The sequence below is a fragment of the Chelonia mydas genome, chromosome 7, assembly GCF_015237465.2.
Source record: "Chelonia mydas isolate rCheMyd1 chromosome 7, rCheMyd1.pri.v2, whole genome shotgun sequence".
Taxonomy (NCBI): Eukaryota; Metazoa; Chordata; order Testudines; family Cheloniidae; genus Chelonia; species Chelonia mydas.
In genome coordinates, this window is record NC_057853.1 from 73943962 (window position 1) to 73967657 (window position 23696).

A 23696-nucleotide genomic window follows, 5' to 3' on the forward strand; every position below is an offset into this window, starting at 1 on the left:
AGTCAGAAAGAAATATTAAATGCATTTAATGAAAAGGATCTCCACTAAAACATTTGTGTTAACTGAGTCACAACGATATTCCAGAACTGAGACAATTTGCAAATAAGCTTAGTGTCATTTATGAATACAAAATATTTAAGACAATGTGGACATGAAAAAGACATAAATAAAGCACCATTATTTTTAGGTTCGTTGTGCTAATAAGATTATTATATTTAAAAGACATAGCTGTATCTCTGATCTCAATTCTAGATAGAATGTTTTTATGGAACAAATAAGGCAGCATTTTTCTCATTACTATTTTGAAGTGGGGAAAATGGTGCAATAAATAATTTGACTGCATGCATGGCTTTGATAGGCATGCATCATGCTGGGAGCGAAAACAGAAGATATGTGTGAGGAGGAGATGGGAAGAAATCTGAAGTTGTACTGTACCACGCTTTATCACAGAAGTAATGGACTAACTTCTCAACTCCTTGCCAATGGCATAATGGGAAAGCAGAGACATGAAAAAAGACAAGGACAATTATGTCAGAGGACCAAGACGCAACAATGAGCACTTGCCATGACTGAATTGTAACTTCTTTCCCGTTCATTTGCATGTCCCCAGCTTCCAACAAAGATAGTAGTGTGGTTTAAGAGACTGCTCTATATGTAATACCTATAGTAAGTCATTTACCAAAAAAAGTCCTTACTCCTTGAACTTGAGGGCTTTAATACATTTAACCTCTTATGGTGATAAAGTACTGACAGTATTTGATGTAATTTGTTATAATGAATGTGCATGCTCAAATTTATACATGCACATCACAAACACAGTGATCAAGTACATCATGAGATAAATTGCAGACCCATACAATAAACTCTATCATATAATTTTGACTGTTACTTTCTCTGCCTATTAGTCTGTCTTCCCTGGGCCTCCCTTGTAACACTCATTTGAGCAGATTTAACCAATCCCTATTTTATTTTGGTTATCTAAAATCAAATTGCCACAAAAATGTTTCTGCCCAAATGCGGAATTTCCTTCCTTCCTGTTATCCTGGGCCAGATGGGAAATATATTCTCTTGGGAGGGCAAATATCCAATATTTTGCAAACTTTCATGTGAAGAAATAATTTTACACCATCAGAAAGTGGTCATTTCCAGCTTCCCAGTGTGACAACTCCTGTTTCTACCTATGGAAAGAACCACAATATCAGATCTTAAAACCAGGACATTTTTATGCCTGGAAAATTTGTAGAGTTTGTTTTTTTAATTAGCTATATTGTGTACCATAGTACTCAAAGCTATAAGGGAGCCTCACTTTACAGACATATAAAACACTAACCCAATTTCTTTAAGCCTTACCAGAAAAATATTAGAAATCTGTCAGATGTGTAGCATATGCAGAATACTTAATAGTATGGTGTAACAAAAGTTGCTTGGAACTTGTTTGGGATGGTTTCTGTAAATTCCATTGTTTCTTCTCCTGTAAGCAATACCACCACCCCAATGCATAGCAATAAAACTTTACCACGTCACGGCATGTATTTTGTGTATCTGGCCAGATATGTGCATGCACATATAAAGGGTTTGATTAAATCTTTGTTTGTAAATATGTTATGAACAAGTATAATCACATTTTAAATGCTTCCAGGTCTCTTGCTCTTCAAGTTTGACACTTTTCTTTACAAATACCTACACAACCACATTTTCCCTTAAAATTAATGTTTTAAAAAGTTAACTTCACAATACTGAAATCAAGGTATAAAGAGCATACACCCAAATGCACTGTAGTTTAACTGTGTCACAGAATATTTACAATATTTAAACCATTCCCTCACCACACCAAGCAGAGAGCATCCTGGGTTTACCAGTTTTCTGAAGCAGTCTTATTTTGCTAAGAGTATCAGCCTGTGTAGCTTTCAGAACTGCAAAGCATCCTAAATGGCCAATGTAGATTAATACTTTTAACCTGGCAAAGAAATTTACTGTTTCTTGTGGAACACCTCGTGAGCTAAGGTGTGTGTTTGTTTTTAAAAAGTATGAAAAAAAATCAACCTTATCATGGCAAAACACTACTGAAATAATTTATAATCAAAATGCACACGACAGCTTATTCTTGTTAATGGTATAAAGCCAGCATTGCTTAGCTTTCTTTCACCTACAATTCACAGAGTCTAGAAAAAACTCTGACAAGTGTCTAGTCACTAAAGATGTCCTGAGAACTTGTGCCCTGTGTCAGTACAGTGTTATCTGTGTAACTAACCCCCCCACAAAAAAACTCTGGCTTTTCAGTTAAGTGTGCTCCTGTTACAATGATTACTTAAACCAGTTGCCTACCGAAATTACTACAATATGCTTGGGTTTCAAAATGCTCTGTTAATTATTACTCTGTTTTAATCCTAAAAACTAAATCTCCAGTATTTCTGCCATTAATAGTATGCTTCTCTGGAATCCCCAAATTTTGATACAACATTTTTAAACTGGATGGGGGCGAGTTCACATAAACCACCTCACAGTAGTAGTAACTGATTGTATATCATTATCAAGAGAAAAACACTGTAGGGAACATGTAAGATTTGAGTACTCATGACATACAGTATTGGGAGTTATAGGAATATAGTAAGAGATCCAATTTTGTTCCTGGAAATGGCATATAAAAAAATCATCTTTTATTAGACAAATGATTACACAGTCTAAAATGCTAAATAGTATCACGGGATGTGGAAATGATATTCAGAGTTAATGATTCTGAAATATTTACTTTCACTTTAGTGTTAACTTTCAGTAAAACTCAAAACATACACCCAACAATATGTTCACTAACATTGTGCAGTATTAAGGATGGGTACATTTGGCAAGTTAAGCACTAATGTCTGTTAGCTTGATTATTAACACTAACCATCTGGTTGGATTGTAAACATAATTGGATTGTAAGATTTTTGTAGCAGAATCTTATTTGTTCTGTAAAGTAGCAACACACTGGAACTGTGTAAATAACAGACTATTTCATAGCTTTATATATTTTGATAGTCTAAACTGTATGCGTCTGCAAACAGACTGCTGTCATTATCAAAGGATATACAGTGAAGTTCTGATGATTGGTAAAATTTTGCAACATCCACAACTGGCAGTAGATTTCAGAGGATACTTCTAAGTAAGCCTCCAGAATAAATAGTTACTAAAAGAAATTGTTTGAAGAGAACTATGGGAATCAATTATCTCCAAACAGAAATATAGCTGACTTAAGCCAAGTGTACATCATGTTCCCCCACAATTTCTGCAATAAAACAGTGATATTAACTGCAATCTAGGTGCTCTCTATCTACTGGCGACACCAGGTCCCATACTTATACTACTTTTGGAATTACACTCTGGCAGATTCTATTTTCTGGAAATGACATTACTGTTGTACAAATACTGATTAGATAGGGTTACAAATGTTATTCCTGGTAATGCTGTCTTCTGCAGGGAATGCTTTCAAAAATTATGCCAGAGAGCACTGGTTTGGCAAGTGTGCTGGCAAAAACTGTATGCTTTAAGATATACACAGAAACATGATTATTTAATATCTCCACACTTCTAGTTCCGGTATATACCTTCCTGGTCAAGCCTAACAGTAAGACTTGCAGCGACAAAGCCGGGAGCACCCAGACAATGATAGAAAACAGATTTATTCTTCTGAATAATATGCCTATTCCACTTCATCATAATTAGTCTATTACTGACTTTCATCTGTTGTCTTTGCAGAAAGCAAGCAGCAATGTATTCACATGTAATGACAGAGCATGTAGCCTAAGATCAAAGCACATACAAAATTGATTCTTTTAGGGCAGCTTTATACAGCATTACTGATTTTTTTTTTTAAAAAACCTGTGCTAATGTTAAAGGAGAAAAGATATGGGGCTGAATTGCACAGAGAACAGGTAATGGAATACAGAGCTTTTTATCACTAGTTAAATGATCAGTGTGAGTATCTGATAGTCTTAAGTCCAGTTCCTAATGCATGAGTGCCTGGCAGTTCAGAAGTCACCATTCACACAGCTTGACTTCCTCGTTGGTATGCTCAGAAGCACTGTGAACTGAATACATGGAGTGTGATCTGTCCCTTCACTCTTACAAGTGATCCTTGCAGCTCTGGCAACACATTGGTGGGGCAGTACAAAAATCGTGCACTGCTACTGCTTGTGCTATACCTGTGGATAGAACACTTCAGTCTACTGCCATTAGCAAACTTGACACCTTTTGTGAACACTAAATTACACAAGAAAAATATCAGAAAACAAGTCTGACTAGCACCTGGAGACGATCTGTTATGAAGAACTTAACCTTTATTCATGCTGAATTGTTTAAGTGAGTATTTTCACAAAAATGTCAAAATAGTATTTTACATTTCTTTGAAATATATTAAATGACATAAGATTTTCCTTGTGAATTTTTTTACAATTATTTCAGTAGATGTTTAATTTAGATTTAATAGTTTTCCAGGATGTAGTTTACTTTTAAGTTTCACAGAATTTTAAACATTAGTTTGCTTTAATAACTATTTTTTTAACTGTATTTCGGATCCAAACACACTCGAGTATAGCAGAGCATCAGCAAACTCACTGTAATTTGCAAATTACAGTAAATTTTGTATGAATAAAGTATAATCTTTAGTAACTAGTTATATTTCTTTTGCCATATCCAGAAGATCATTCAAAATACTGAAGCTCAAAATAAGACTTACCATTTTTCTATTAACTATGTAAGCACATGGTTGAAAATCAGCAGTTTTGTTTTTTGTATTCCAGATTCAAGGCAATAGAACAATTTCAGCTCATACTTTAGCTCAAGCAGTAGCTAGCACAAAAGCAACATTAGTAAATCATGCATGCTTTGGAACAGCCATTCACAGCCCGTTAGATGTCTTTTCACAACAAACATTTTAGAGAAAGAAATATTAGTTTAAAAAAAGCCATCCTAAAAAATTATAAAAAGCCCTCTCTCTTGGACTGCAGTGAGAATGACACTATTTTTCTCACCAAGATTTTAATAAGGTACACATTGCATATATGTATACATATGAGCATGAACACATGCAGAGTTTATGAGTGAAAGACCACACACAAACAGGACAGCAAGATATATGTTAGACAAGATTGGAAAGAAGGGCTTATTCAGGTCTTAAGAACAAATATAGTAAATCAGCTTTGAAAAGCTTTAACTTGTAGCTGCTAGTGACTGCAGGAAGCACTTAGGTTAGGCCACAGACTGTTGTATATGCCTGTAAATTTCTGCTGGGAAAGAAGGACACTACATGATCAACAGTGCGTGCAAAAGGAAAGTTTCTACCGGAACACAGTGTGGGAAATGAGTGAGAGGTACAGACTCACTCTGTCTGCGGTGCGGTGGAACAGTCCGAGGGATGCCCTGGAATGAGCCCTGCCAGGGAGAGAAGGAGGGAGCAGAATACCCACCCTGTGCAGAAAGAGAGGGGGAAAAGGTATAATAAAAAAAAGAGAACAGGGGAAAATAAGACACCAAAAAGCCAGACTGGTCCTTTTTCTAATAAATGCAATACTATTGCCATTTACAATTATTCTCTTTTCCTAATCTTAACACCACAAATTACTAAAACCATTAGCAACCCTAGACAAGTTATGATTCCCTCATTAGACTAGGCAGATGCCTTACTTTCCCCCTGTATGACAGCGTATCAGTGATCCCGTGGTTTACAAAATCTATATTTAAATTATATATATTGGCATACCTTTTGCGTAATATGGTTTTAGGTGTTAATTTGTTATGCTGAAAATAGCCCCAACTCAGACAAGACAAGGAAAGAATAGTTTTTTCACGTAACATTTATAGACAAAGTTCTATTTCAAAGCACCTCGATGTAAGTCAAAATACGCGTTTAACCATTTTATTTTATTGTAAAGACATATGAGCTGTAGCTTGCAAAAAATGTACTAATGGAGAGAAGTTTTTCTGGCAAGCTTAACTGTGGGCTTTAGTCCACATCCTTCAGATCTGGGTATGAACAGTTACTGAATGCAAAAGGGCACGAGTGAAGTTTGCCAGCATCTTTATGCCTTGCTGTGGGTAGCCAGAACCCTCCATTACTGGATCGTAATGTCACAAAATAATATATAAAGCTATCTTTAAATGCTCTCTGAAAATGCAAGATTTGTCCTGCCACATCCCTAGATGGTTATTTATCTGGTATACATCAATGACACTTTCAGCTGCATTTCAAAACAAGTTCTTTGTGGACCTACATGATATGCTGGTGACAATCTCCTAGGACAACAAACATATCTTTTTATGCAGCCCAGCATTTTCTCCATAACCTTACCTTTAAAAGAAATCCATCCAAACTGGCATTTCTTTCTCTCAAGTCACGAAATAATCCAGGCTTCCTACCTCAATCCACAATCTAAGGTAATTTTCCATCAACCATGTCTAAAATTAAAACTTAAAACTTTTACTTTCACAGATTGTGTAGTATGGAGACATTAGTGTTAAGACTTTGAGAAGACTCACCACTATGAACTGGCAGCTTTTACTAACAGATAATAGATATAAGATTATGAAACTGGAGATAAAATTTGTATGCCAGAAAGAAGAAAAGTGATTTCCAGAATTTCTCAAGGCACAGATTATTTTTCCCCCTCAAAATCTTTCCAATTTTTTTAACTGTTGCAGAACTAGGCTTCCCTTCCAAGATATTTCTACAAAAATACTCTTTTTATTTAGTCCAGTGATGATCAAAAGGTCAAGAAACATTTTGACAATCATCTTCATAATTAGCCTCTCTCATTAATTTCACTTATTGCTATTCAAATTTCATCACAAGAATGTCAAAAAGCTGCAGGTTGAAAAGTATTGTGATATCACCACGTGTGTGTGATCAATATTTAGAATTTGCCAACAACAGCACCTTTAGGGTCTGACATCAGACTGTAGAAGATTATTTTTCAAGAGGTGCTGCCTGAGTATTCAGAAACCGATGAGATAAAAGTATTTAAGAGCTGGTCCTATCAGAAACACTTTTTAACTTACATGGCCATAGCTAGACACACATATGTAAACAATTATGGAGCCCTCCATCAGTGGTTGTTAAGGCCCACGCAGGCTTTGGCCAAGGAGTAGACGGTTATATGATGGCAAATTCTGCTTGCTGGAGGTCCAGCAATGTTATCAGCACAATTTGGACCCTATCCACTGATGTCGGAATGAGAAAAATATTCCCATAAACAAGGTACAATCCGTGACAGAATTTTTTAAAAAAATGTTAAGACACATGGTGTCCAACAGCTGCATGCACAATATTGGAACATTTTCTACAATCAGTAGGAAAAAGACCATCTAAATACACAGTTCAGAGCTCACCCTAGCTGCTTCAGGTAGCTAGGCCCACAAAACAAATTTTCAGACTCTTGTCCATGTTACTATAATCTTAACACTGTTGACAGGGCTGGCCTTGTGAGGATCTTTGATTTTGGTGAAGGAAGGAGAGATGTTTCTTTCAAGTTACTTCCAAATTTAACTAACTCATTTAATATAAATAGACTGGGGAAAATTTGGGGGCTCAGATTTCTCCAGGAGAAATTAAACTCGGCTGTTTGTATTTGGTTCGTGTGTGGTTAACAGATTTAAAAGTGAATTGAGCCGCTTTAGGAATTTTTCTACAGTAGGGTGATTTTTAGCACTTATGTAATACTTTATAAAAATTTCTCAATAATTTTGTAGGGCACGTAATTATTATTAATCCCTATTTTACAAATGTAAAAACTAAGGCAGAAAGGTTAAATGATTTGACTAAGGCATAAGAGTTGGAGTTACAGCTAGTCTATTTTAGATCTGGACCTCTACTATAAAGATTTCCTGTTTTGAGTTATTTACCTATGCATTTTTGGTCAACTGCTGGAAGTGGTTATTTAAAGCATCCTCTTAGTGTGCCAAACAGGGTATTAACCTTGCTCTGGGAAAGAGCCTGCGGGGTGGTGTTATTTTTGCGTAAAACATGCTTAATCTGATGAGACGGGACAGTCTACTAACTCCAAATGTCACAACGTTTATTTTACATTAAGTAAATATATCTTGCTGTTTTCTAATGTAGCTTTAATGGGTTTATACGTTATATTGTATACACCAATTGTCCAATTTTAAATAAAGATGGAAAATAGAAAAGATTATATTTTAAGGGGACATTGTCAAGGCAGAAGTTGTGAAGTAAGTATTTCCATATCTAATGGGAGGGGAATTTTGCTTTTTAACAATAGCATTTACAACTAAGATGTTTCAGCAGACAACTACTTAGCCATACTGTCTACATAATGATTCACTGGAGGGTGGGGAAAAAAACAACAAAAACATCTGCTGAGAAGACAATGCCTCAGGCAGCATAAAACTGGGAGCAGAAAAGATCAGAAAAGCTGCTGCTAAACATTTCTATTCGGATTACAGCAGATTTTGCAAAATAATAACTTAGACAGTCTGGCAGTGCCCCATTAAATATGGAAAACAGTCACATACAGGCTGAGAATCCGTGTCCCAGGTTTTAGCCCAAGCAGGATTACCTCATTATAAACTTCTTAAAATAACCAGGCCACACTGAAAAAGAAAAATGGAAACATCACTGACCTTAGCTTCTCTAAAGGTGTTTTATGGATTTTCCTGGATCACAGAGCCTTTGTGTGAGACTGGTGGAACTTAAGCTACTGTAGCTCACGGTTTCAAGGCAGTCACAGCAGATAGAGTGTAAACCAAGTGCCCTACGGGCTGTCATGTGCCTCTCCCTACTGAGTAAAATGCTGCTCTCCAAACACCCCAGATACGTTCATTGATTGCATGGGAGCAGAAACATCCAGAAAGAAAAGGCAATTCAACATAATCATAGTAAGATAAAAGATAAGCCTCAGAAAAAAGCGAAAGGTATGAAACAAGGTAACTTATACACTCTGAGGTGAAGGGAGTGGGCCAGTGAGAATCCTCCCCAAAGATGCTGCCAGCTTCATCCCCTACTTTTCACATGAGACCTTGGTCTTGACCATTTACGAGTCAGGGTAAGCTGTAAGGGATTTGCCACATACTCACGAGTCTAAAACAGGGTGTAAGGGCAAGGCAACACTCCTGAATGGCAATTCTTGGGCCATGTAATTCTCAATCATGCCCCTTGTACACTTCTGGACCAATATTAACTGAAAGTCAGCTGTTTTTGACAAAGCTAGGGAAAGTTAGGATCCTCTCTTGCAGAGTCACTACTGCATGAACATGCACTTGGCATCTGCAGAGTCCTGGAGCTCATGCTCATTCAAATTATAGTCACCACCTTGTTGCTTAGCCTTTCCAAACTCAAGGGGCTGGAATAGCTGATGAGATAGGGATGAGGACCAGAGCTTCTTAAGGAAGTTTTATGCAGCATGGATACTGGCTGCATCAGAGCCCCTGGCGCAAGAGGTGTCAGTAAAGGTGTCCAGGGCAGAACTTCCTGCACAGGAATGCCAAGTCTCAGTAATGAGCCTCAGCCTCGGAGCAAAAAAAGTACTTGAGTGCTCCAAGAGAACGTACACCTGCAAATACAGGGCAAGAAAAATACTTAGGAACTTCTATTGTGTGGTAATCTCACAAAGGACCAGGAGTTATTGATTCTAATTTCCAAGGATATAGCAATATCCATATCCCCATCTCTGTTTCAAGCAAATGAATGCAGGAGGGGAAATACAGCTGTACCAGTATGAGGCTGCCTGGAATCAGGGCCTTCAAGAATGTCAGGGAGAAGCTGACCCCCTATGTGTCTCCTAACTCAGTGAGCTGCACAGAGTCCCCACCTCATATAATAACCAGTGCCAAACATCCAAGAGCACCTGCTTGGTGGAGATGCAGGATGCTTCAGAGGGAAGCCCCCCTTCTTAGCTTAGCAAGGAGGCAGAGCCTGCACTGATACAAGTAGCACTGGCACTGCATCAGGGTGCTGGGTGGCCATTAGCTTTGAGAGTTTATCCTTCAAAGCACGCCAGGCTGGCCTTGGACTAAGTTACAGTGGGCTCCATGAGTTGCTTAAGGAGGGCTTGAACTCGCCACATCTCTGAAAGTGCTGGGGATGACATCTGCACATGTATTGGGCACTCCTGCACATTGCAATTGAGTCAGAGGCAGACACACAACATACACAATTGTGTTCTGAACATTGTTCTGATTCACAAAAGATTTGAAGCTGCTGAGTAGTCATCAATCTTCTTTGGACACCACAACTAATAAAAGTATAAGGAAGTGATGCAAAAAGGGAAATACCAGACAACCAGAGAAACTAATGTTGAGCATAAAGGTTAGCACTGAATTAAGACATATGCTGAGCAAAAAAACAGAAGTTCAGCGCCAAAGCAGCAGAGCAAGTACCAATACATTCAGCTTTTAAGGCTACCTTAAATCATACCAAAGTGCCGCCCCACCCCCCCAAAAAAGGTCCAGATGCCAAACCAAACAGCAGGCACCAAGATATTGCAGAGGTATGCTGAGCCAACTAATTCAAAGACTTTAGGAGATGTAGATATCTGAACCAGGCCTGACTAGAAGGCAAAGTTGGAACAGATAAAGGATAGGATACCTCAGCTAGGATCTAGAGGATAATTGGAGCAATAGCCAATGTTGTGCTTGTACCTGTCAAGACTTGATTTGCCAACAAGAATCAACAATGAACTGATGGAAAAGTTTAGAAGGGTGAATTTATTCTTGGCAGAGGGTGGCATATGACTGCAAGTTGGGGAAGTAGCTTCCATTCTTCCCCATCTACTGCTTCAGGATAGAAAAAAAATACTTGAGAGCTAGAAGAGTTCCTTCCATCAGTCTTATGCCAAGGAGCTGAGACCCAGGCGTGATAATCGTGCACAGATTGTATCATTAGCAAATTTAATTTTTCTGTTTCTTAGGAAGTACTTACAACTGTCCTCATAAATACAAGTCAAACAATTTGTCATCAGCAGATTTTTAAAATGACTTAAAGAACAGGCTTTAAAAAATCTGTATCTGTTTAATATTAGAGACAGTAAGCCCTCAGTGTCTTGAATCAATGCATGCAATGGTTAGAGACCAATATATTTAATCAAAGTATTTCTAGCAAGTTTGAACTTTCGTAAGTCAAGTGTTGAACACTTTTTTAAAAAGGTAAACAAACTGTAAAATTAATTTTTATATTTGTTCTCAGGGACTGAATACCCTATTGCTACTTTCAAAAGAAAGTTACCTTTCCCTGACTCCCAAGCACAAAGTTCATTATAAACCAGCCTTGCAAAATTCTACTTGCCCACTTCCCTAAGGCATGTAAAATATTAGGGTTTTTTTCATTATTGTTGTAAAATAAACAGTAGGTAAGGAGATTTCATACCTCCAGTGGTGACCTCACATGACAGTTTTTTGAAATTGTTATGAACTATCCTGAAATTATGCCAGGGCAGGGAGCAGCCCATATATCTTCAATAACTGGAGATCAAACTACATTAAAGTTATTGCCATTACCCCATCACAGTTTTTAATTGTGGTAGCTGACATCAAATATAAAAGTCTTCATACATATACAAGTCTAAAAATATAACTTTCCTTTGTTGTGCCTAGATGCTCCAAGATTCGTAACAGCCAGTGATCTTACCTTATATATCACATCTGCTGCAATATCTAGGCATGTGGCAGCAATTTGAAGACAGCACAATCCTTGCTTCCAATAGATTTCTATTTTGTGCATTGACATCAAGTCCTTAATACTAAACATAACTTCCTATGAATTAGTTTATCTAGGGGTTTTGTTTGACTACTTAACGATAGTTTTAAAAGATAAAGATTAATGGAATAAATAGATAAGATACAGGAGATCATAGTGAGTCCTTATGGAGCTATCATGATCTACTGCATCAGTGAATATGTGGAAGGCTTTATTCTATGGATTATCGATATAATACAGATAGTAATGGTTCTCTCTAAGCAATTATGGTCTACTGCACCAATGGGGGCCTACATTCATAATATAATATACTATATAATCAGTACCCTATATACCATGAATGCAAAGTATGTGTAATAAAAATCATGAAAGTGACCAGGCAGGCACACTAACTGCTTTTTAAATAGCAATGTCCCAATCCTTAACTATTTTAAAGAAAAAATTATTCCAAGTCTCTATGCCTTATGAATGAGTTAGCGGTGAAAAGAATAAATCTAAAACTACAAAGCTTGAAATTGTTTGTGCACTTGGCTTAGAAAACAGAAGAACTAAATTTGCTTTCGGAAAGTGTCTTGTGGTAGAGATCTTGAATGAAAAAGCCCAGCACAAAGAGTGATGATCCCTAACATGCTAATGGAAACAGATATGCTATAGTGAAATGGCCATGGTAATGGCCACCACTTTTTAAAAAGGAGTTTGTTTAATCAGAGCACACATCCACTTACAAAAACAAAACAAAAAACCCAAAAAGTGGAAGGATGGAGTGCACTGAAGTATAAACCATCTTAAATTAATCCTAAAAATGTAGTTACCGAAGACAATGTAAAACAAAGTTATTTAACAAGGAACTGCTAAATTAGAACTCTGCTATACTTTAAAAACAGGGAGCTGTAGCATCACCACCACTGCTAGAATAGTTTATTCTTTTATTTATCCATTTTATTATTTTATTCTGACCCCTACACTTTGAGATCCTCTACACTAATTGTTTGATATTTAAGTTCTATTTCCTAAAATATTGCTAGGGACGGTGGTTATGATTTCAGATGAATACTTACTCTATAGGAGCTGTTGTAACACATGACTACCAGAGTTGCCAGGATTTATAAATCAGTAATACAATTCTAAAAGTCAACCTACACTGACAGAAGGAGCTCTCTAACCTTCATATTTGACAACATTAAGGATCTGAGAATTAAAGTGTCTAGAGGAATTATACTTTTGCTACAGGGTATTCAAATTTCACTCTGTTCTGCAAAATATAGTCCATTTGAGTAAATAGTCACAACATTTCATAATTAATACCAGATTTAGCAGTACTGAATTTGAACTCCAGGAAGCAAGCATCATGCATTTAAGGCTATTATTTCAGGCTGACTATGAAAGATAATGAAGCAAAAGAAGTTATTAAAAAACTACACTGTTTTGTGGTGAGAAAAGATATTTTATTATGGTCTCTAATGCCACTTCCTTTTATTGTATTCCTCCATCATGAAAATACAGCTTATTGTCTCTCTTTCTTTTTGCAAGTGATATTTTATATAATTTGGTTCCAGCTCAATTGTGATTTCATGCCAATACTTCTATATTTATAATTATACTAAGCCATGTAAGAGAGTACACAAACATTCACATTAACAGAGAGACTATAAAATTGCTGTCACTGTGAAATCAAGCTAAAAAAGTTTTGCATGCACATCTTCCATTGTAGCTTGATACAGTCACTGTTTAGCAAATCATTTCAATGGAATAAAACAAAAGCTTTAAAAATGTGGGGTTTGTACTCGGGTTACAATATGACGGGAGGAGGAAACTGATTGAGAACATTTATTTTGAACTGACTTATTTAAAATGAAGGGTCAAAAAAAACAAATTAAATTTCAATGAAATAGTGCCTTAGTGCTTACTGTGGCCGTGTCTATTTGTATAGCTTATCTGTCTCCGACTTGGTTCCAAGGACAAATATAGAAGGTAAAGAACCTTTATTTGCTAAGCTAAACTAGGCCTACATAGATTCCCAAAAAACTAAATTTAAAAACCAACTTTGTTAGGAATTAGAATTTGAGTCACAAAAACAAGAAAATTACAGGTTAAGTGGAAAATACATGTGAATGGTGCATAAGGACCATAAGCTGATTTTCACAATAACCAAATGGTGCTTAACTCCCCTAGGCTACCTTGAAAAATCAAAGCTATACAGGATAACATAACAAGGTATTCATCAAACAGAGGATATCAAAGTACCTAGTTTTAGACTGATAACCAGGCCATCAACATATATAGACAAATTTAGTACAAAACGTATTTAGTATTAGTTAAATCAATCAGTTTTTTTTCCTGCTTCACCTTTCATTCATTATATACATCAGAAAATTAAACTAAAAAGGCAAAATTTGTTTAGTGTTTTCCAATTACAAACCAAAAGCCACAGGGTGCTGTGCTATTGCTAGTTAATATTTTAACAGAGTGGCACCCATAATGTGGCCCAAGAACCACAAATCATCTGTGAAACTTTTGCTGGTGACCATCCATCTCACCATGGACGACAAGGTACTTGCTCTCTTCACCTCCAATTGCTGTAATTAAGGCTGTGATTCTGTCACGGAAGACATGGATTCTGTGACTTTCCGTGACATCGATGACTTCTGCAGCTGCAGCAGCCTGTGCAGCTGGCTGCGAGGCACCTGAGCAGCTGGCCCCAGGGCCAGCCACATCGGCCCATTAGTGCCAAGATCTAGTCACATCTTTCTTCACGCCCTCTTTGACGACACAGAGTTCCACTTGGCTAATATCTTTCAGTTTTAAAGGGCCTTTCCTTCAGAAGGAAAAGTCACTCATAGGAACCACTTCACCCACAACTGAAATTCTCCATGACAGACTGTAGAATGTATCCTATGAGGTACTGTTGTATGTTGTTAAGCAATACATCAAGACAAAGCGAAGAACCCCATCAATTGAAATTACAGAGACTATCAGTAGACAGAACGTAATTATCCAAACTGGAATTTGGCCAGGAGACCAAGGTTAACACCTCTCTTATAAGAAGTACCATAGTCAGCCCTATAATCATTGTGCCGATTTCTGTCTCATTATAGAGAAAGACAGGCAGTGGCATCATCAAAACGTATAATTATGTACATCAGAGGGATACCATCTTGGGGGAAAAAAATCACATTTCTGTCTAAAAGTTTAAAACCCAGTAGTTACAAGCAACAGCAAGATTACACACACTGAAAGTTAACAAGAAAACTTTTTCTGGTTTACTTTGAATATTTGACACTTTCTAAATAGCCATTTTCATTTTTTCTCTTGGTCAGTTTTTCCTCTTCCTGTTAAGATCCTTATAAATATGAAGAGGGTAGCTCAAACTTACACTATTTATTATTTTATGTACAGATAATTTTTTTTAAAAAAAATAGGACATTCTATTAAATTCATATATGATTAAAACTGGAATTTTAAAAAAAGTTTCCAAGAAGTTCAAGTTGACAGCCTCTCTTTAAAACACAGAGTATTACACATTTCCCTTCACTTCTGGGCTCACTCCTCAGATCCTGAACATTAATATTACCTTTACAGTTTAATTTAGGCAATAGGTGAAAATTAGACTATAAGTGCAGTTCTAGGCCCAGCAGTTAATTGTGGGGATGTTGTTATAAAGGAGAAACCATTGCATTTCGCCCTAATATGCACTCATTCAAATTGATTAAGGATATATACAGTGTCTGAGCCAACTCAGACACTATTTCACTGATTTGTCTGTGCTATTAAAGTCTCATCAATGTTCCTATTAAACATGCATCAAATCAAACAAAAAGTATACCTAACTCATTTTTATTTGTTTTTCAAAATCATTAGATTATAGAGTCTTTACCTGCAAGATTATATTAAGACATTTGATTTGTAGAACCATTAAAATTGGTTACTTTCTATAGGAGTGGGGCTCTTTGAAATGATTGTCAGTATGGATCCGCACTCTTGGAATAAATGAGCTTCTGGTGCAAGAGCTTGGATCCTTCTAGATAACAGTGTCCACTGGACCATTCACCCTCCACCGTCTCCAAATTTTTAAGGAGAATGGTTTCAACTGCTCCTGCAGTTTCTTCCACTGATTCAGAAATTTTCATAGGAGAAACTCTGAAGTAGCATGGAATTGTTGATCCCTATAGGTGATCAACTCAAACAGCCAAATAGCAAGTAACTTTCTTTTTTTGTGAATTACCCATAAGGTTCCTCCTTTTTTGGAGATTAACAAGAAGTTATGAACTGCCAAGAGGAAGGTCTGAAAAGTATTAAGAGGTACTGCAAGATTGCGCCTCTGAATTGGGCATCTAATGTACAGTCCAAAGCAAGAGTATAGTGTTGCAAAAGTGTGTATACAGCCCATTGCATATTTCAGTGATTGACACAGTGCACATGGATATTGTAGAAGCTGCCTCAGACTTAGCCGAGTGCACTCCGATACCTCCAGGTGGCTGAATGCCTGCCAGGTACCAATAACTATATAAATACAACCTAATACATCTGGACACTCTTTGAGCAGAGAGGTCATAAAAATGTCTAGAGAATTTATGCATAGATTCAGTACTAGAGCCTGATCTTCCTTCAAGTGAACTAGACTCAGCACAATTTACAAGCAGGCTAATTATGGGAGTGAGATCACAGGCCACTTTAGAAAGGAATTAGGAGCGAGCACTCCGGACTAAAATTTTTATGGACATGGTATAGAAAGGAACAACCTTGACGACTACAAATCACTAACTTGTGGTTGTGATAGGAGTATGAGGAATACTGTCTCCAAAGACAACAGTCTGACAAAGTTCAGATTCAGATCCCATATGAGAAGTACTGTATGCATTAGAGGAAATATCATGGAGCTACCCTTTCAGAAACTTAGTTATCATAGGGTGAATGAAGATTGCCCATCTACGTACCAGACTGTGGAAAGCAGACATGGCACCCAAGTAGAGCCTGACAAAACTCAGACAGTTTTGACTGTTCCAAGTGTAGTAGCCTGCTCAAAATGACTACAATGGGATCAAGAGATCCACTATACTAGGAAGTGGGATATGTGCTTCCAACTTCCTGAGAGTTAGAGAATGAAAAGTACTGAGCTCAGGCCAGAACTAGTAACAGCATCTTGCTCTCAATCTGCCTGAATTATCAATATATTTTGGGAGCACCAGAATTGGTGAATTTTTGATCCCAGTCCAAGAGATAATCCTCTGTCAGTGACACTGGGTTGAACCCACACTAGATTACACCCAGAAATATCTAGCACTGGTTGGCAGCAAAGCACCCCAACTAGGGGTTTCCCTCTTGCAGAACAAAATGCATGATCAAGGCCCAAAGGGACTATTCATGGTGCTAATTTTACTTTCAATTTAAGAGCTTTGCTATGACACTGCTTTTCTTTGTCACATGAAGAGTCAGCAGAGTGATGTATGGCAGTTGCTTCAATTAAAAAAAACTAAACTTCCTGAGTGAGCTAGCAAGATTGGGCACCATCATAATGGCTGGGGTAACTATCATCAAGGTGCTGTCTTGACAACTTTGGATCAAATCAGAGGGAAAACAGCTCTGCAAGACAGAAACTAATCCTGCAGTGTCCACAATCCTGAATAATTGGATTGTCTCTCTGAGGACCTCAGACCAGTCCTGAGGCCTCACTGAACATTACTTCAGATAGGAAAATAAGTGAGAAGGGAACTACTTCTAGGGGATGGTCATCCTTCATCTGCCACAGCTGAAAATCTCAACGTGATCTGAGAAAGCACAGTTATAGAAAGGAACAACCATCCCATCAGGACTATAAAGCTCTAGCTTTGATGGTCTCTGTGAGGACATGCTAAGGTGCCCATGCTATCACGACGGGCACAGGACACCTTCTTTAACCAACATTGCATAGGACTCAGACATACTCTGAAAAATGGTGTCACAGAGGCGCATGAAGCCACAAGGCCCTACAACACTAGGAAGAATCCCACATACTCAAGTCTGCGATATTATAGTATGTTGTCTCCTGGCTGCTATGGCAGCTGTGCTCTGTCACTATAAAGGAGTGGATTTCATCCTGACCAAAGGAGTGAAGAGGTCAGGAGATTCATAGGTGGCCTGAGAATTTTTGATTTTTCCTAATGTGTCAAATAAATGCCTCAAACGTGGACATTTGTAATGGAAATTACATCACTGCAAGAAGCATAAGGCTTGAAGCCCACATCTCTAAGCTACTTTATCCATGCCAATGGCCACAGACAACGAAAACACACGTAAGATAAAAATAATCAACCTAACAAAACTGAAACATGGAAAAATGAAGCCTTACAAGAGGGCTGGACTCCAACCTAAATACAGACTAGACATTTCCAAAAAAACAAGTTCCAAAGGGACAGAAATATGACACACCCAGTAAGCGGAACATCAAGGATATTGATGCTTCAAGTAGTGAAGATGTCAGAAGGAAGTGAAGGGTGGTTAAAGGTTACAGTCTCTTTGCTATCCTCAGTATTTAAAGCAAGGAAGAAGAGAGATGGTGAATGTACCCCGGACACTGCTTGCTAGAGGCTTCTCAGCTTGCACACTGGCGTTGTTTGGATCCCAGTAGTGGGAATCTAAATTGGCAATTCTCAGAACTAGAAACTTTTCTTTTTTTGGGTAATCTTACATCAAATTCTCCCAACAACTTTTACAAATGTAAAAGTGATTCATGTCTAAGCTGTATACACTGGTGTCAGAATGAAAGCTGAGTGACTGTATTGAGCCATTTAAGAAAATTATCGGAACTATCTGAGCAGTGATTGACAAACCTGTCCTTGGGTCATATGCTGGCAGCTCACAGTGCTAGCTGGTCACATAGTGCTGCTAGCTCCTCATTCCTGGGTGTTAAGATGGCAGAATACAACATTAAGTACACTCCTCAAGTTACTGGTATAGGTGCCCCCAAAATATAATGCAGTTGGAAATGTGAGAGAAGGTTCATCCATGCAACTGCATATGGGAGGGAAGATTGTCGCTGTATTACCATAACCTCCACCCTTTAAATATCTGAAAATCCATGATGCTAAACTCTCTAGCGGAATAAATGAGAAAGAGGACAATTTCTGTTACATTCATGAATTAAATTCAGGTCAATACATTGCTACTTTTTGTCAGGACAAGTGAGCACAGAAACCCTGAAATTTACCACAAAGAAACTCGATCAAATGAGAGTACTTTGTACTATAAACATTGTTTTTAAAAGTGTTTTAATGTGTGATCAGAGATACAGCGCCTTGGCCCAAGAGAATTAAATTGTTATTAAAATTAAAAAGAGAGACAGATTTTCTATTATTGCCTCATTTTATTTATTCATTAGTAAACACATGCTCTAAAAGAAAAAATATGATTGGAGACTGAACTCTTAAAAGAATGTCAAATACCTGCTGCAGAATTACAAGGATATAAAAATGCAATAATCGGTCTTACACAGCGTGAAAAATCTTTAGAGCAGATGAGAGTCACATGGTGGAGTGGTATAAAATAAGAATGAATCAGAGAATGAAACACAAAATCTTACTTGAGAGAGAGAATGGTAAGTGTTACTCACAGAACTTCTCCTGCAGGAGGTTTGTGTGAATTTGTCAGCATATGTGCACGTTGTCCCTTTAGGTTTTTGGCCATCTTTGTGACAGTTACACCTAGTTGCCTTACCCCCGCATCAAAGAAAAGAAAGAAAACAAAATGAATGTATTACACATTTTTTTCCAATGAAACACAATGTGAATGGTATTTTGGTAATAAGACTCAAGTTTAATGTTCAACCATTATGTGGTATGTTGCAAAGTGATGTAATGATTTTAGCTGGGGAACTTGTATTTAAAGTCCTACACAACTGGCCATCAGGAAGTTTAGACTTGAAATTAGACGAAGGTTTCTAACCATCAGAGGAGTGAAGTTCTGGAACAGCTTTCCAAGGGAAGCAGTGAGGGCAAAAGACATATCCGGCTTCAAGACTAAGATTGATAAGTTTATGGAAGGGATGATATGATGGGATAGCCTAATTTTGGCAATTAATTGATCTTCAACTATTAGCGGTAGATATGCCCAACGGCCTGTAATGGAATGTTAGATCGGGTGGGATCTGAGTTATTACAGAGAATTCTTTCTTGGGTGTCTGGCTGGTGAGTCTTGCCCACATGCTCAGGGTTTAGCTGATCGCCATATTTGGGGTCGGGAAGGAATTTTCCTCCAGGGCAGATTGGCAGAGGCCTTGGGGGGTTTTCGCTTTCCTCTGCAGCGTGGGGCACGGGTCACTTGCTGGAGGATTCTCTGCACCTCAAAGTCTTTAAACCATGTTTTGAGGACTTCAGGAGCTCAGACATAGGTTTGAGGTTTGTTACAGGAGTGGGTGGATGGGATTCTGTGGCCTGCGTTGTGCAGGAGTCAGACTAGATGATCATAATGGTCCCTTCTGACCTTAAAGGCTATGATTCTATGAATGTTTTCCCAGAGAATGCTTATAAATAATTTAGAATTGATGTTCAGGTTTTAGGTGGGGAAGTGGGTTATGCTCACTTAAATTTCTAAAAGCCTGTCTAAACAGGGGAGTTAGTACAGAGTAAGCTAGGGTGTGAATTTAAAGTGCACTAACTATTCCACATTAACATGCTGTGTAGACAGTCTTAGAGCACACTGAAAGTGCCTTTGTGTGGTATAGCTTAGTACAAGCTTCTACTAGCTCAGTTGCAACTGTATGAAGCTAAACTGCAGAGGTACTTTTATAGTCTACATGGAGTGTTAGTGTGGAATAGTTAGTGCACTTTAAAATTCACACCTAGCTTACTCTGCACTAACTTCCCATGAAGATAAGCCCTACATTACTATATTCAGTGCATCTTCAAATAATTATGATCACAAGATCTATTCTTCTTTAGAATACAGTTCCCGTCTACATACCAAAGTTTGTCAATTGCTGTAACAACTAGGTATACAACTCAGCAAGAAGGTAAATATAATTTGAAGGTCTACTAACCGTAGGTAAGACTGTTTTTTTAAATTTTATTTTATTCATTTGTCTTTTTGTTATTGTATTACCTGGAATTCTATGATTTAAAGTGAATAAAAATAAAAATAAAAACCTAACTTTTCATTTCCCTTTCAGAGAAAGAAAGTGAATACAAGCCACGTATACAGGCCAGGCCAGTTTCAATGAGTATATGTACACACATATATTTGCAAACAGAGATGGAGATAGTATCCATGTGAAAAACTGCAGAGCCATATTATAAATCAATACATCATGCACCTTTGACCACTTCCTTTTACCTCAGCCCACAAACCTCTCCCCTTGGGCCTTAGTCTAACGTTATGAACCTGTGAAAGTCTTTAAACAGCCATTAATTTCTTGCCTCACTCTAATTAACCTGCTATAGAATTATTTCTTCCTTCTCTTCAAAAGGAGAATCTTTCTCCAAAATGACATGTTCTTACTCTCTCATCTTCGAGGACAAGGCTGGTGACAAGTTTAAGATCAAACACCTTGAAATCCTTAGTGGCTAGAAATGGGAGTTTTATACCATCTGAAAGTAAAGTATTTCAGTGTAGCTGTGTGATGTTTCACGATATCAAACCTCAACATTGTAATAACTATATTCGGAAACGCTACAGTATTTCTATAATTTATTTACTATTTATTTATACTATATAATAGTATTTACAGATTTCTATAATGTTATTAGTAATTTTTCTCCCTTGGACGCCTGAAGTTTTGTTCTTATTGTAACTAAGGGGCCTGACTTTGCAGGTGAAGGAATAAGACAAATAGTCCTGATACAATTTTAAAAGCCTCCAACATTTCTAAAGAAGTTCCTCTGAAATATATGGAACTTACAGAATATGTGATAGTGTAGTATAAATTTTATCAGTACTTGCTTGGAAAAACTTATACCATACTTTACATATATAACAATATGAAATACCTGATGGGGTGGTAAACACACGTGCTCCTTATTTTAAGTTTATCTCAACAGGGAATTGCATTTATATGATCGTTAAAAATATAAAGGATGTATCGTCTATCAAATGCTATAGGGTTCTATAAAAACATCTCTAAAAAAAGTTTCCCCATATTAAATTCTGTTAATCTTTTTTCATAAAGGGAGTGGTAGGTGGATCAGTGCCTAGCTAGCTTTTTTTTTTTTTTTTTTTTTTTTTAAAAACATGGGGAAGGGGAAAAAAATCTTCCACTGGTTGACAAGACGAATGCTTATACATCTCCACCCACCCATGATAGAAAAAATAAAGCCAGATTACAAAGCTTTCTGCTGTGCAATTTGTACCGAAAACTATGAAGCCCTAAATAAACTTTTAAGATGCCATCCAGAGTCAACCTTAACACATCCGTGATCTGAACTATCACGGTTAGTGAGAATTAATTTGTATTTACGAAAACAAAAGCTGAAAGTGGTGATTAATACAAAATTTTCATCATTATACTCAGTCAAGTTTTGGTTGCATGAGCATGGAGGATTTGAAGAGTGGACAGGTGTTCACGCACTTTTTACTCACATCGCAGAAGTCTCTTAAAAAAAAAAAAGTTCTCAACAAGCCAAGCTTCAATCCTCTCTTGAAAGTCTTCCCACCCCCTATTAAAGTATAGCTGCACCGGTCACAAATGTCAAATCAACCAGGCTCATCAGGGGATCAAATAGCAGATTATTTACCTAATTATTTAAACAAATAGCATCCAAAGCTATAGGGATTCCCCCCTCACCACCCAACAATCAGGGCTGTGTAGAACAAGATAATTTGCTATAACCTGGCAATCTGTGCTGCAGTGACAGGCAAGGCAAAATCCCGAATTAGCCCAGGACAGCCGTAAAAGAAAAAAATACATGTACTGAACTTTTACTAGGGAGTTGATTTTTTTAAAAAAATCATGAAGGCTGTATTTACTGCCTATTTAGGAGCCATTAACTGCACTGATGGCCTAAGATTAAAAATCAGTGGTTGTCTTAATATGCTCTTTAATAAATCTATGTGGGGAAAGAACATAATTTTTCATTTTACTGATATACCTGTTCATTGCTTTAAAAAAAGCCTCAGAACAGTTACAACTATATTCACTTTCTGTAAGTTCAATCATGCATATAACAAATACTCTCGTTAGTTTGAGAGGCACTTTTCAATTCCAATATTAGTTGAAAAATCATTTAACAATTACTTGGCCAATCATTTTTAAAATTTTCTTTATTTAAGCTGTGTGTGTTATTAATCAGGGTTATCATCTATTACCATCCTGCACCAAAGCCATAAATAATAAATAAGGCTACATTTTAGTCACTGGTATTTTTATTTACAAGTCATGGACAGGTCACGGGTCGTAAACAAAAATTCACAGGCCTGTGACTTGTCCATGACTTTTATTAAAAATACCCACCCTAATACTTGGGCGGAGGGCTGCGGGTGCTCTGGTGGGGGACAGTCCGGGGGCGCCGCGAATTCTAGGGACGGTGGCCCGGGACCCCTACTGGTGCTGGGGGAGGTGGGAGCCGGGCTGTGGCGTATGGCTTGGGACCCCCGCTGGTGCTGGGGGAGGGGTGGGGTGGCAGGGGCTTCCTACCCAGCTTCGTGTCCCTGCAGCTCCTAAGCGGTGGACGCAGGGGCCAGGTCAGCGGCTCCAATGCTCCCGCCACGAGCGCCGGCTGCCGCAGCTCCCATTGGCCAGGAACCACAGCCAATGGGAGCTGCGGGCGCAGGCAGCGCAGAGACCTCCCGCCCCTCTGCTGCCTAGGAGCTGCAGGAGGGCCATGCCAGTGGGAGCTGGGGAGCCCCCTATCCCGAGGTAAGCACCACCCCGCACTCCCCAACCCCCTGTCCCTAGCCCCTTCGCACATACCCAAACTTCTGCTGCTGGCCCAGGGGCTGCCAGGCTCGGGCAGCCCCTGAGCCAGCACCAATCACTGCAGAAGTCACAGAGGTCACGGAAAGTCATGGAATCTGTTACTTCCGTGACCTCTGTGACAGACTTGCA

At 38.0% G+C, this 23696-nt stretch overlaps 1 protein-coding gene across 7 annotated transcripts in view; it reads right to left on the reverse strand.

The window, feature by feature from the left end:
* The window catches only part of CCSER2 (coiled-coil serine rich protein 2), a 132647-nt gene that overhangs the window by 17157 nt on the left and 91794 nt on the right, over positions 1-23696 (reverse strand). For 3 of the 7 annotated variants that reach the window (XM_037904472.2, XM_043551364.1, XM_037904471.2), the window contains one exon: positions 19272-19370. In XM_037904472.2, coding sequence (XP_037760400.1) covers positions 19272-19370 — 99 coding nt within the window. Of the gene's footprint in view, positions 1-435; positions 476-5360; positions 5446-19271; positions 19371-23696 lie in introns of all 7 variants that reach the window. The other 4 variants (XM_043551365.1, XM_043551366.1, XM_037904474.2 and 1 more) reach the window with 2 other exon arrangements.